Below are 15859 nucleotides of genomic sequence, written 5' to 3'. Positions count from 1 at the left end.
GGATTTTTGGGTATTGATTTTGTAGCCTGCAACTTTACTGTATAAGTCTATTGTTTCTAAGAGTTTCTTAGTAGAGGTTTTAGGCAAGCATTATCCTCAACGGGGAATAAAAGCTATCTTGCTTCACCGAAAATAAATACATAAGACTTTTTCCCAAGAAGACCAAATTTATCAGTTAAGTTTTAAGTCTTATAGATAACATTTTGTTCAAGACATTCTTTAACCAAAAAAGTTCCATAAAATTTAAAACATGTACCAAAGACAAAGAAGTTAAGATGCCTGTGTCTATCCATCACACAGAATTTAAATTTTTGAAAATTCTATCACTCTTGGTTTTCCTTATCACTGATTTCATATGAGTGAACTACTATACTGTCTGGTGGCAAGAACAACCCACCAGTTGCGCAATTATGTGGCCTTATCTTATCTGAAAGGAAGTGGGTCTAGGAGGAGGGATTTGTTAAGCACTATTACTACCAGAGCTCTAGATTAGAACTGTACTCCAAAACTAAGGTCCTTCCAAAAGGTGGAAAAACTTGGGTATGCATGAAGAGAAGGAAGAACATGACTTGACGGTGAGAGAATGACTATATGGAATGTGCGATGACTAGAATTCAGAATCACAAAACTGCTTAAAAAGCTCTTGTGAAAACATTATCTCTTAGCTCTTTACATCTGAGAACTAAAGATGTGAAGTCATCTATTGCTAAGATCACTTCAATTCTTGGAACCTGACAAGACTGAAGAGAGAGAGGCCTTCAAACAGGGGTGACCTTGTCCTGGGAGATATAGTTACATTATATGATGAGGCCCCGGATGAACTATTATTTGTTTTGGGTGGGCTTCCCAGAAGTTCTCGGCAGACTTGGTCATAATTTGCCCTCCTGTGTGAACCTGACTATTCAATGCTCTGTCCTGGCAACCAGTGATGCTGGGGGGTTTAGGGTTATACCTGGTGGTGCACGGGGCAGAGGGGGGGTGGTGAAGTGTTGGGATCAAACTCAGGGCCTAGCACATGGAAGGTGTCCGTCTAGTCCTTTGAGCTATCTCCTCCCCCATAGATTACGTATCAATGAGATTAATTTTAGCAATTTAGTACTGTGACAGTAACTATCAGCTGTTATATTTTGGTTATAGAGCTCCTGGTCAAAACACAAGCGGCAGACTAGGGCATGATAAGAAGTAAAGCTGCCTGGCACAAAGTGCCTAAAATCCCCACAACTTTCTGAATGATAGGAGTGGTGCCAAGGGCCTACTCGTGGCTCTGTGCTCATGGATCACCCCTAAGAGTGCGCAGGGGACTACATGAGTGCAAGAATTCAACAGGGGTTAGTTGCTTGCAAAGTAACTGACTTAAATCCTTTACTGTCGCCCAGGTCACTTTAATTATTTTAACGAGATATGTGGAAGGCAAAAGGGATAACTTACCTGAGGATGGAACCGGTCACTAAAGAGAACTAGTGATTAGAGTTTGGGACATTCACTGGTACTTCTGATTACTGGAAAGTGGCAAAGGGCAGTACATTTAGCTCTTTGAAGGGACCACTTAGTAAAGGATGCTTGGAAGGCTCACTAAGGATGGGAGATGCGTGCTGAAAGTAGACTATGGACCAGACATGATGGTCACTTACTACCTGTATTGCAAACCGTAACACCCAAAAGGAGAGAGAGAGTAAAACGGAATGTGCCTGCCACAGAGGCGGGGGGGGGGGGGGGGTGGGGGGTTGGGGGGGGGTGGAGGGGAGGGATACTGGGAACACTGGTGGTGGAGAATGGGCACTGGTGGAGGGATCAGTACTCCATCATTGTATAACTGAAACATAATCATGAAAGTTTGTAAGTCTGTAACTGTATCTCATGGTGATTCATTAAAAAAATAAAAAAGACAAGAGAAAAAAATCTCCTAAGGGACTGGATATAGTCAGTATCAGAGAGGCATGGCTGACGGCCGGGTTGGGAATGCCCTGAACTGCCAGCTATGTGGGAGGGAGTCTGAATGGTTCTTTCCATGAGAAACATTCTCTGATTTTGGGTGAGAGAATAAAGTGAAGAGATACTCACTTTAACCAACTCTGTGTAGCCTGTTTCTTTGGCGGTCCACCACGGCTGTGCTTTCAGTCCTTGCACGTTATAGAGTGAGCGCTGCCAAACAGACGCAAAATGTCCCCTCTTGTGTCCCAGCTCGTACCACTTATATGCCTGAAAGGACAGAAGAGGTGAGTCAAAAATCAAGCAATTCTATTCATATCACATTAAAGTTACTGAAGTATTACTTTTGGATATCTAAATAGTTTGCTAATCAGAAACCTGTTACACTGGCGGAAATATTTGATTTCACTGGACTTCTGATTATGACTGATTATGACCTATTATTATACGGACATTTATTTCAGTTTTTCACTGTTAGATTGTAAATTCTGTGTGAACAAGATTCCTGCTCCGTTATTTTAATTTCTCCCAGTGAACCCCACAGCTAGGACTTACCTGTGAAGTGGATAAATAATGTAAGACACCAAATAATTTTAATGTAGGACACTAAATGTTTCTATTTAGACTATATTTCTATTTTAGCTTTTACCTTGTAAAGGATCTTTTGTAAAGTACTTTTCCCTTGAAAAGTAAAGGATCATCATTTAAAAAATGGACTCAATGGTATTTGCCTTTGCTGAACTACCATGCTGAAACAGAGAACAACTTTTCTTTTCCTTTTTTTTTTTTTGAGTGGAGGGGCACTCCTGGTTGCTGTTTAGGGCTTACTCCCAGCTCTGTGCTCAGGGATCACTCCTGAAAGGCCTGGGGAACCCTATGAGGGGCAAGTAATCAAACCCAGGTCGGCCGCATGCAACAAAGCACCACATCTGCTGCACTACTGCTCAGCCTCATAAAACAACTTCTTCTCACATGCTATCCGTTCCATGTTCACCTTGGAGAAAGTTATCCAAACTTAACAGAATGGAAATTCTCTGTAAAACGTAGCAGCAGAAAAGAAAATTTCACTTGGCAATACATGTTTTCATTTGGCAATAAATATACTGTTAGTCCACATTAGAGTTTTCTAAAAGACAATCTTGCTTTATAAAAATGTTTTGCCATAAGGGATAACACTCACTGCTTAAGGTTAGTGTAATCAGATACATCGACCGAGCCTCCAGGCTGACTAGCCTTTTCAGAGCCAGCTGGCTACAGAGAATCTCTGCCATGTGCCTCCTTGAGTGATGCCCCAGCGCTGTGTTCTAGTGGTCCGTGTTCCTGTGCTCCCTGCACTGTGCCGGCTCCTTGGAATGGAGCACATTACTCTCCACACACTCACCAGTATCATTTTCACGACTGAAGTCCAATCTATCGGTGACTTGGCAAGGTTATTTCAAATACAAACTTCGATGAATTAAAATAGACATTTAGTAAGACTGATTAAGGAGACATCCAAGAAGAAAATATTCATAAAATTTGATATACAAAATGAATTTTTTAAAAAAGTCTTAAAATGATTTTTATCAAGATTTTATTTATTAGGAAAATCAAGGGTGATGTCATATTTTAGCAAATTTTTGAGTTTATGGTAAGGTTTTACACGTATACATACCCTCAGTTGATCTTTCTAATAATCCCAAATGTCTCCATTTTATACAGGCTAATGCTGGTTTAAAAAGTCTAATTTGAACTATTACCCAGAGCTAAACTTCATCTTTATAGCATTAAAAAGCCCCAAGCAAACTCTCAAAGTGATCTAATTATCTTTCTCAATAGTACTCTTTAAGAACATATAGGTTAAACTTGAAAAAATATTTATGGAGCTTGGGATAGAACCAGAACCACGTGTGAACGTATGTTCTAACACCTGCTCATATCACTGGCTGGTATATGAAATACTCATGTACTTGCCTCAATATACATTGTAAAGTTGTAAACCATTAAATAATTTCCTTGAACAAAAACACACTTAAAACGGCTAATTATTCCTTGATAAATTTATCACTGAAATTAATCCTACTCTTCTAGCTCTTCTGGTCTAAGTTATTTCCTACGCCTTTCAGCGTTATAGTAAACAACCACATTAATTACAATGAGTGGAGTTTAAGTAGTTTAAGTATAAGTCACTGGGAGTACTCCTGACCTCCACAGGGGACAAGGATGGTCCCACAACCAAAATGAGGAGAGAGAGAGAGAGAGAGAGAGAGAGAGAGAGAGAGAGAGAGAGAGAGAGAGAGAGAGACAGAGAGAGAGACAGACGGAGACAGAGAGACAGAGACAGAAACAGAGACAGACATAGACAAGAGACAGAGACAGACAGACAGACACACACACAAACAGAAACAGAAAAATTTAAAGTTCTAAAAAACTGCAGCAAAAGGACACGAGGGTGCTCTTGGGAAGGTGGGAGGCACCGGCGTGAATCCAGACCCAGCAAAACCTCTTTCGGCCTGGGCAACTCCTCGCAGAATGTCTCCAGCCTGAGAACTAAGCCTTGGCCCTGTGCCCGCCCAGGAGGGGAAAGGTATTTCTCTCTCTCGCCTCTTTCTCTCCGGGGATGAAGGGCGCGGTGGCCGCCATATTAAGACGACCACAGATTGGGTTTTCAAGCCTGCAATTATCTAATATCTTGAAGAAATCTCCCTGGACTTCTTGTTAAAGTACAGAAATTCAAAACCCGCGGCCGCAGCGACCTTATTTGTCTTCACAGTAGGTCTGAATCTAGTGGGGTACTCCTAACAACAATGGTGAGGTTTGTGTTGAAATATTGAATGTAACCAAAGTAAACAGAATGTATAATGAAACTTATCAGTTACAAGGTAGGGGAAGGGGGGGGCGGGATGGGAGGTGTACTGTGTGGGGTTTTTTTTTTTTTGGTGGTGGTATATGGGCACTGGTGAAGGGATGGTTGTTTCAGCATTGTATAACTGAGACCTAAGCCTGAAAGCATTGTAATCTTCCACACAGTGATTTAATGAAATAAAATTAATAATAATAATAATAATAATAAAAATTTAAAGTTCTAGTTCATGAAGTAGAAGTCTTAGATTTTGGAAATAGCCTTTATACTTGTCTGGGCAAGTAACTTTACTGAAATTACATTCTTAAATTCCCTGTCATACCTTTTCTGATAGTCAAAAGTATAACCACATTTAAAAAACAGCCCTTAACTACATAGTACTCTGTGATTTACTTTCTGGTTTGGGGGTCATATGTTATATCCAGTGGTGCTCAGGACTCACTTATATCACTGTGCTCAGAGATCATTCCTGGCAGTGCATGGGGGATCACTGAGGTCCTGGCATTGAGCCAGGGTCTGCACGTGCAAATTCCCTCTGGTACTACCTCTCACTCCAGCTTAGTCCTTTCTTATTTAACTTTTGAGAAACGAAACCATGATAATATATCAGAAGCTCCAAAAATCATTACAATATCTTTTTTGGGGGGGTCATACCCGGCGATGCACAGGGGTTACTCCTGGCTCTGCACTCAGGAATTATCCCTGGTGGTGCTCAGGGGACCATATGGGATGCTGGGAATCGAACCTGGGTCGGCCGCATGCAAGGCAAATGCCCTACCCACTGTGCTATTGCTCCAGCCCCTATAGTAACTTTAATTACACAGAAGAACCCAATAATTTTGGCCAGATTCCTGTTTTTTTAATTTTGAAATCCAAATACCCTTACAATTACTAATGCTAGAAAATCAATCATCAAATTAGGATCCTGTGACAATTCCCTGCTTACCGTTACCATTTTATATTTCTAAAAACTAAAATAAAAAGAATATCATTAATCTTAAGCCTTCTTAAATGTGTATAACCAATGTTTTCTATACTTCAGTATTTTTGCCAGGTATAGTTTATAAGCATGCACACATATACACATAACTAGAAATATAGTAGAAGATTCAGGCAATGACCTGTCACACATGGTCCAAGTTACACCTTGTGCCTTCTGGAATGTGGTATACCTTGGGATGCTGGAAATATGATGTATGTGTGTGTGTGTGTGTGTGTGTGTGCATGCATGTGTGTGTATGTGTGTGTGTGTGTGTGTTTGTGAGGTGTGTAAATACCAGCATGCTCAGGGCTAACTTCTAGCTCTGATTCTGGAATCACTTATGGCAGGCTCGGGGTGGTCCTACGGGATCTGGGGATCAAACCCGAGTCGACTTCTTGCAAGGCAAGTGCCTTATGCATAGTGCTATCTCTCTGGCCCAAGGATTCATGCTTTGGAGAGAAGAGCTGGCTACAACTGGCTTGTGGTTGAGAGTGAATACAACTGCCTGCAAAGACTTCATCTTTAGTTTGCACCATGGGGTTTGGGAGCATCGAATGGTGTAGAACAAAGTAAGACTTAATTAAGAAAATGAAACAAACATAAAACAGCTCACCAAACACACAAAAATCCATCCAGATTTTACAGAAATCATCAAGTCGAAGGTAGCAGAGGTTGGAAAAAATCTATAAATTCCTATAGACAACCTAATGATTGTCCTCCTGAAAGTGCAAAGCCTTGTGAACTTTTCAAAATTAAGGACTGTGCTGTTTGTTGCATATTAATAAGTGACATCAAAGGGATGTGCAAAGTTTGTTGCATATTAATAAGTGACATTAAGTGACATCAAAGTTCCATCCTTTTCAAATCTCAAACTTTTTGTACCAGTATTTAGCAGTGAATTTTTTGCCCTTGAAGTTAGGGTTGTTTTCATCTAAAATGTAAGACCAAATCATAGACTTCTCTTATTTGTCTTTCCTCTGGACTCTCAACTGTTCAAGGATAAATTAATTCATGAAAATTACACTTATAGCGTGGGTCAGTGTTATATATATTAGCAAAATCTTTTTACCCCTACCACTCAGAGAAAATATTAGACATTTTCATCCCAAACAGTAAAAGAATGTAAATATTGTTACTAACAAGCAATTCTTCCCTGCTTCCCCTTCACTTCTACACTCGATCTTAATCCAAAGCATGAAAACCATTGCTTTATCACTAACGGCTCATTCTACTTCAGCTGACAACTGGGAGGTCAGATGGGTGAAGGTACCAATACTATGAAATGGATGAAGCAAACAGGATCAATGATCCGAACCTTTATTACTCCGAATTGGTTTCTGTCACTTACCGGAATTCCCTCATCACCAAAACGCCTTGCTTCTCTGAATCCTCAATTTTGCAAATGATCCTGTGTTTTAAATAATTTCAGAAACCTGAGGCTGTGTTGCCTTTAGATGACACTCGTTACATATATGGAATGCGAAGATTCATTGTCTCATTTTGTCCTTTGGCTCACTGACTCTGCAGAATCCAACCCTGACGGCAGTGATGGGCAGAACAGGGCAGATGGTTTCACCGATTAGCAAGGTGCCAATCATGGTAGATTGTGAGAGTGTGGGGATTTGAAGAATATGATGCCATGACTAATGACCTCATATTATACTGAAAGAAGCTGACAATATACTCAGCAGAAGGTAGGAATCACAGTTTTAACTACTGTATATATATATTTTGTGTCGGTTCCCATTATTATTATAGCTGCAGGCATTCTTCTGAAACTTGGTATTAAATATTTCAGAAGGTAATTTATATAATTGACTACTGGGTTTAGTATGATTAGCAATCAACTAAATAAAGCTTTCATTCTAAAAGAAACTACTTTTTGTACTATATAATATATTAATAAAACAAATAAAAATCTAGGCAAACTGTTAAAATGTTTTAAAATACTTAAAATTTCAGATGTTTCATAATTTTAAATGCAATGCTATCACTGTAAGCACAGATACAAACATAGAAACAGACACCAAAATATAGAAACACATGCACACACACACATACACACACACACATAAAGACACATACTACACTAATTCAGACACTGCTCTAAATTAAAAATCCCTATTTTTTTACGTGATTAGTAGGAACTATGAATTGTTTCCAAAAATGGTTTTGCTGGCCAGAGAGCTAATACAGAAGATGGGCACTTGCATTTCATGCTGATGACTGTTTTCAATGCCCCAGATTGGATAAAGTTCCCCCAAACACCACCAGGCTGATCAACGAGCAAAGAGCCTGTGGTAGACCCTGAGAAATCCCCCTTCCACAAAACAAAAAAGAAAGCAGTGGTTTTATTAGATAACCACCTTCAAAATTGTGTGGCTAAGATGTATTTTTAATTATAACTTTATTCTAAAATTCATTACCACCGTGGGTCCCTAGCATGTGATCTACTGATGTCTGATCCCCAGCACCACATATGGAATGACCCAGAGCACTGCCGGGAGTGACCCCTGAGCACAGAACCAGGAGCAAGACCTGAGCACCACCAAGTGTGGCCTACAACTCCCAACCCCTAATAAAACAAGTCCCAAACCAAGCCAAAATAAAAAATCACCGTAACCACCACCATACTCATAAGCTATTCTGTTAGATGAATAAGAGTTTCACTGATTCTTTACCTCTTTGTTCCCAACCCTCTGCATGGCATCTCCCAGGTGAAAATAAAATCGCCCGTCATCTGTACCAGGATCCCCAGATTCTATTCCTTCCTGCGAAAGAACAGTGGCAGTATTTAGGAAAGAATTAAATAAATTTAATTCATTAACTCACTTAATCATTACACACCATGCAACAAATATAAGAACCAGAGAATTCACCTAAATACTAAGGTGTTGCAATTAGGTTACTGGTCAACACAAAGCAAAATAAATAGAAAGTAATAAAACTAATTTTTTTCAATGCATTTATCATTAACTGTAATAGTCCAGATAATTAGTATGGTGCCTTGAGAGTTGTCTCTGTGCGCTCAATAGTAGTTCAACATTTCAAAGAATTTCTTTGGCTGATGTCTATCACATTTATTTTACACTCTTAATCTGACCATATGTCACCTAAGGACTACTGCAGCACCAAAATATGCAGTTATTTGCACAATGTTCAAAGTGACAGAGACCTAATGGCAAGTAGTTTTTTTTTTTTCTCAAAACAAACGAACCCTTCCCTACAAGTTAAAGTTTTTACAAAACTTGTAACAGGATTAAAGCCAAATGGAATTTTTTAAAAAACGGAACTATTAGTAAACAAATCCTATCCGAAAACAGGTTTTGTTAAACCCATTTCCTGTGTGAGATTGAGGTTTTTGTACAAAATGAGAGGGAGGAACCTGGGGCTCTGGGGTTGAGGTGAAAGTCCTGCTCAGGCGGGGTCCTGGCTTCATCCCCTGGCACCACTGGGGGCCGTGTATTGGACCCTGACTTCCCAGCACGGCCATGCTCTTGTAGCACAGCATTCTTGGGCACAAGCTTTGAACCACCCTGCCCTTTTGACCAAGTTATCACCAAGAGTTGCTCCAGGTCCCCTGCGCACAGTTTTGGAGTCCTCCTCTACCCCTGCCTCCCTGCCTCCCCCCACCCCCCAAAAAAACCCCAGAAAATTCTGATGAAAATGAATTTAGGAAAGCAAAAGATGAATTCCTTCTAAAACTTTGCATCTTTGAGCTTGCTTCATAGGAAGTCTGTTATCTTTCATTATGAAGAACTGCTACCAGTGTTACTTGGGACAGCAGACGTGGGGACAGGAGCAGGGCAGCTCTCCAGCAGAGAGCTTCAGGGCTCTGGCTTGACCCAACAGACATTCAAATGTCCTTTGGCGGATGCTTATCAGGGTGTCCCTTGCTGCTCTGTCTCTGAAGCAGAGAGAATATAATTAGGCGCTTGTTATGCTGAAGGAAATGTAAAGGAAACACTTTAATCAGAGAAACCCTCACTGACTGTTCTGGGCTAAAATGCAGAAAGGCTTGCAAATGGCCCAGTGATACTGAGACTAGAGGGAAAGTGTGTGTGTGTGGGGGGGAGGATGGTGGGGGGGTTGCTGAACAGCACCCTCAGGGGGCTACTCTGCTCCTTTTGTCCTAGGAATGTGAACCAGAAAGTCTTGACCATGTTTTAAGACAAAACAGGCTTCTGAGGTTCCACACAACTATTTAAAGTATTTGGAATTCAAATTTTATCCCTTCAATGGGCACATTATGGCTAGATGCTCTCATGTCAGAGTATAAATAAAAATATGTCCACTGTAGCTGAAAGTTTTTTATTTATTTTATTTTATTTTTTTTACCACTTTCATTGAAGTAGAGGGGTGAACAATACTGTTAATTCTACTATTCATGCATACATCATTCCAACGCCCTGTCCATCACCAGAGGGCTCACTTCCCTCCACCAGTGCTCAAAGGACCCCTCCAATCTCTCTATTCAACTCTAATCTCATTCTAGAGACAAAAAAAAAAAAAAAAAAAACTCCAGTTCTGATGACTCTGGCCCTTTGTTTCCCCCTTACTATATATGAGAGAGATCTATGACACAAGTTTTTTGGGCAGCCCTGAGCTAGCTGAAATGTGATTCTGCTGAATGGATAAGGATTCCCGTAGACATGGGGGAGACCAATGAGGACACATATTTTAAAGTAAGTGCCACAGGGGCAAAGTTGGGAAGCCTGGGGTCAATTTGGTGGTGCCAGGGCTGAGGGGCATAAGGAACTTAAATGCTGGGAGCCAACAGGCTTTCATCCAGCAGTGCCAGGGATGAAATTCAGGGCCCTGCAACATGCTGGCAATGTGCCCTATGACCTACGCCCTATTCGTGGTGCACTTTAATCTGAGCAATTCGTGCTCAAACTTTCTGAGGTCTGATCTGTTCAGCCCGCATTTTCGACTACATTCTGCATAGGTTCAAAGCTCTGTTCATATCAGACTCATCGTGTAAGCGAACTAGGAAAGGAACACTTCACACATCACCGTACTGTAAAATACGATAACAGTCGTTTTTGTCTATCTTCACCACAGGAATAAAAACCAAGAACACCTACAGTTTGAGAATTTCTCCACAAATCTCCTCACCTATGTGGTCTTTCGGCATCCGACACACAATTATAAGGACAACACACACTGTGGATTTCACTGTCAGAGAGGACACAGTTTGCTGATGAAGAGACTCAGCCATGCACGGCAGTGAATCCCCAATCCATAAGCAAGGGTGTCCACACAACTCAAATGAATCTGAGGCTGAGAGGTGAGGCAGAGCAGGGCGCCTTACCTTCAGATAGGGAATGCTCTCCGCGATCTTGTTCTGCGCCTTCAGGATAAAGCCATAGTGCACTTTAGCAAAGCCATCATTAGGCCTCACATTCAGGACCTAAGCTCAAACAGAACAACAAAAAAAAGCCTATTGTAATTAACTATAAATTCTACAAATGATTGTCAAAACAAATTTTAATACAGATGAAAGCATGAATCTTTGTCTTATTGCAATATATTCAACTTAAATGGCTTTATTTCCCTCTACTCAAAACATTTTCATATCTACACATTTCAAGAATGAAACAAATGAAAAGTCACTAATTGTTACAGCATTGCATCAACAGCGCAAATCAGAAAAAATAATCTGGGGGCTGGAGCGATAGCACAGCGGGTAGGGCATTTGCCTTGCACTTGACCAACCTGGGTTCGATTCCCAGCAGCCCATACGGTCCCCCAGCACCACCAGGAGTAATTCCTGAGTGCAGAGCCAGGAGTAACCCCTGTGCACTGTTGGGTGTGACCCAAAAAAAAAAAGCAAAAAAAAAATCTGTCAATTGATATGCCTTCATTAAATTTGCTTTACATTTGCTATACTTGAAGTCAACTGCCATTATACATTTATCTGCACTCTTTATACTTGTCTCATTAAGAGAAAATTGAGATTGGCATTTATAAGATACAACATAAATTTATCCATTTACTCAATACAAATTTCTTTTTTTTTTTTTTTTTTTTTTTTTTTTTTTTTAAATTTTATTGAATCACCATGTGGAGGGTTACATAGTTCTCAGGATTATGTCGGTTATACAGTTCTCAAACACCCTTCACTTCACCAGTGCCCATCTTCCATCACCAACCCCCCCAGTATACCTGCCGCCCCCTCCCACCTCCCCAGTCCCTACCCTTGCACATGATATGTTTCACTTCGTTTACGCCTTATTTCGATTACATTCCATGTTTCAACACACAACTGACTACCGTTGTTGGGGTTTCCCCCAAAAAAGAAAAGCAGTCCTATTGCCAAGGAGGCATTTGATAGTTCTCCATTGCTAAGAATATAGAGATATTAAGTCCCGCTGTTTGTTACATAGTTTTTCTTTTTCCCCCTTGCCCCGCGCCACCGAGTTCACGCCTGTTTTAGTAATCGCCACGCTGCCTGACAAGGGAAAAAAAAAAAAACCGAAAAGGATGGTTATTTCCCGTCATCAGCAGGCGTGGGGCTCTGGCTTAGTTGATAGACTTGTAGAGTATCTGCAAGCAGTCTCTGGAACCGACGGTCTTGCGCTGGTGTCGGCTCCGGCTCGAGATTCCACCAGCGTCCCGCTGTTCCTTGTACATAATTTTTCCCCTTATATCCCATTCCCACGCCACCAGGTCTGTTTGCTTAATGGACATCACACTGTAGTTGATGACACACCGCGTTTCTTCCCGAGAAAGAAGAAAATTTCTTCTCAGCCGGCGTGGGGATATAGCTTAGTTCAGTCTAGTGAGATGGCTACCACTTTGATTGCCTTCAATATTTCAGCAACAGACTTACTATTAGGATCTCCCACAAAAGTCCGCCCCATTAGAAAGGAACCATTACATATTGCTCATGCTAAGATGACATTAAGTCGCGCGGCCGCGGCAGCGGCCGCGCGGTTTTGGGTTTCTGTATAAAGTCCAGGGAAAGTACAACCAGAAATAACATCACTATAAACTTTTACCCTTTTATGGTGCTCATAAGATGGAGAAACCTAGAGAGAGGCTCGGCGTCTCCGTTTTGCGCTCAGGAAAACCGCGGCCCCTGCGCTGTGCTCAGGAGGGAGGAGTTGAGAGAGAGACAGGTTAAAAGAATTGGGGGATGCCCGGGTCCCACAGCTTCCGCACGCCGTGGGGTCTCTGGTCCCATGCCGGAATTAGTTCAGTGGGCTGCTTGGGGTCCGAGGGCGCTCCCTCGGGCCCCTCCATCATGCTCCTTCCACAGCCGGGTCCAAAAGGAAGCACACGTGGGGGAGGTGGGTTTAAGTATCTAACTGCGGTGGGCGGGGGTCGCCGCCCCCGCCCCCTGGGGACTCCCGCAAGCGCGCTCACGTCCTGTTTTGGCTGAATCGGCGTCTCCGTTTTGCGCTCAGGAAAACCGCGGCCCCTGCGCTGTGCTCAGGAGGGAGGAGTTGAGAGAGAGACAGGTTAAAAGAATTGGGGGATGCCCGGGTCCCACAGCTTCCGCACGCCGTGGGGTCTCTGGTCCCATGCCGGAATTAGTTCAGTGGGCTGCTTGGGGTCCGAGGGCGCTCCCTCGGGCCCCTCCATCATGCTCCTTCCACAGCCGGGTCCAAAAGGAAGCACACGTGGGGGAGGTGGGTTTAAGTATCTAACTGCGGTGGGCGGGGGTCGCCGCCCCCGCCCCCTGGGGACTCCCGCAAGCGCGCTCACGTCCTGTTTTGGCTGAATCGGCGTCTCCGTTTTGCGCTCAGGAAAACCGCGGCCCCTGCGCTGTGCTCAGGAGGGAGGAGTTGAGAGAGAGACAGGTTAAAAGAATTGGGGGATGCCCGGGTCCCACAGCTTCCGCACGCCGTGGGGTCTCTGGTCCCATGTCGGAATTAGTTCAGTGGGCTGCTTGGGGTCCGAGGGCGCTCCCTCGGGCCCCTCCATCATGCTCCTTCCACAGCCGGGTCCAAAAGGCTCAATACAAATTTCTTGAGTCTATCGTGAGAGCTAAGGAGAAGCAAAGCTAGTATTCTATAATAAAACTCAGGTAAATATGTAATATAAGTCAAATCATTGTTTATTATCAAAAGCATTTATTATCATTAAAGATAAATGCAAAATGCCTCTAAATAGAATATTAGCAGTGAGAAATCAAAACAACATTCAACATGTGAAGAAGCTTACAGAAGCTAATTTACAGAACACAAGCAGGAGATGAAGAAGATCTGAACTGAGTGCATGGAGAGCAAAGATTTCCTGGGGTTCCTCTTCATCTTTGAGTCCGAGAAGGAAAGAGAAGCCAGAGGCACCAGGCATTCCTTACACAGGACAAGGAGAACGCAACGTGTTAGGTGTAACTAGTGACAGGCATTTGGGGGCATACAGGAGGACCCTGCCTGCTTTCAGGAGGATATGTAGTAAGGAAGGTAAATAGGAGACGCCAGGGAAAGGGAAGGCAGAGGAGATTGGGGGAACGGCATTCATGTGAAGGGTGAGAGAGAATGACTTAAATAGGGGTCTTGGCAGGAACGGATAAGGAGAATGAAAGTGGAGAAAAGGGTGCACGCAAATCAAAAAAGGTCTCGTTGATTATTCTGTGCAAGTGAATCCTCTGGGGAGCATAAAGAAATAACAAATGATTCCTCTTGCATTTGTCTTTGAAATATAATACTTAGTATTCAGTGGGCTCCTGGGCTCCCTTTGCATCTGCTCCATGAACAGGTTTGCATCTCGTTATCTCAAGGGATGGGGCTTGAGCATCAACAACCAAAAGCCAGCCAGCAGCACTGCCTTTTCTGCTCGGTTCCTCACTGTCTGATCTACTGTGCTTATGGCTCTTTACAGGGGGATGCACAAGGATGTGCTGGCTGTATTATCTAGTAACCCATGGACCTTGGAAAAATGAGAACACTTATAGGAAACCCAGGTTGAAATTAATACTAATATGACATGAAGTCTCTTTTTATACCCATCCCTCCATCCCTGAAGAAAATCTGGCAGAAATAACATTTCTGTTCCCAGTAAAAGCATTTTGCATGGCACATTATCAGGACTGAAAAATCATACAGTCATGGTATTGCATATTGATATTACTAAAATTAATATCAAGACATTAAATTATCTGTGAACCAAATACTTTGGGAATAAAACAGAATTGAAGAGCATTTAAACTATTTAATTTCATCTCAAAACTTCTTTAAAAGTGCATAATTTTATCACATACGTAAAATTAGAATATTTATATAGTAAGTAAATACATAGACATACACATATGCCCTGGAGCATTTGTACGGGAAGGGTTGGCAAGTTCACATGCTTGAGGAGCATAGTTTTGGGAATCACTGAAGAGTTGAAGATGAGATGGGAGAATCAGATTTGTTTGGCTTTTGGGTTTTGTGAACGTCCAGAGCAAATCAAGACGGGGAAGACAAATCTATCCTATTTGAGGCAAGGATGGGTTTTGAGTGCATGGGTTAATAAGAACACATTTGATGGAACTCTTTGGAAATGGAAAAAATAAGTCACTGCCCAGATTCAGAAGCTGTGGCACCACTCAGAAAAGGGCGGACCCTTCAGACAAGAAGCTTCAAGGGACTCGAGGGTCACAGTGCCTGTATGAAAGAGCCCAACGCTTCTTGCCTCTGCCAACACTCAGACTAAGCTCTCGGTATGCAGATAACTCTGGGTCAAGGCAGTTCTGAAGCAGCCAGACCATAAAATTATCTTTGTAAAGGCGTTTGGCGCTCACTCTCCACACTGGACACTGGGCCATGTCTCATCCAGAGATGGGCCTTTCAGCTTTTCCCTCTCTGGCTAAGCACGGGTTCTCCCTTGAACATGCATCTCTGTCTCTGTCTCTGTGTCTCTCTGTCTCTCTCCTTACATTTTTCTTGGTAAATTTCTTTAAATGTAAGTGGTCTTACTTTACTAAAAAAGGGGATTTGAAAAATATTCAGAAGATAAAGCTAACAGAAATCAAGGATTTGAAGCAGACTGTTTTAAGAGAGCATGATGCATTTCTTCCCTTACCCATCTTTTCCAGGTAAGTGTGTGAGGTTTTTGAGACATGCGCAACTGAGCAAACGGAGAAATGTCAGAGCGAGGGAGAAGAATATGGG

At 42.2% G+C, this 15859-nt stretch overlaps 1 protein-coding gene across 5 annotated transcripts in view; it reads right to left on the bottom strand.

Annotated features, from left to right (window-relative positions):
* The window catches only part of ASPH (aspartate beta-hydroxylase), a 211538-nt gene that overhangs the window by 48042 nt on the left and 147637 nt on the right, over positions 1-15859 (bottom strand). For all 5 annotated transcript variants that reach the window (XM_055128781.1, XM_055128782.1, XM_055128784.1 and 2 more), the window contains 3 exons: positions 11068-11166; positions 8435-8524; positions 2062-2199 (listed from right to left, as the gene is read on the bottom strand). In XM_055128781.1, the coding sequence (XP_054984756.1) occupies positions 2062-2199; positions 8435-8524; positions 11068-11166 (327 nt within the window). The remainder of the gene's footprint in view (positions 1-2061; positions 2200-8434; positions 8525-11067; positions 11167-15859) is intronic.

The sequence above is a fragment of the Sorex araneus genome, chromosome 2, assembly GCF_027595985.1.
Source record: "Sorex araneus isolate mSorAra2 chromosome 2, mSorAra2.pri, whole genome shotgun sequence".
Classification (NCBI taxonomy): Eukaryota; Metazoa; Chordata; class Mammalia; order Eulipotyphla; family Soricidae; genus Sorex; species Sorex araneus.
Note: the sequence above shows the minus strand (reverse complement) of the source record. Positions and strands in the feature narration are given on the sequence as shown.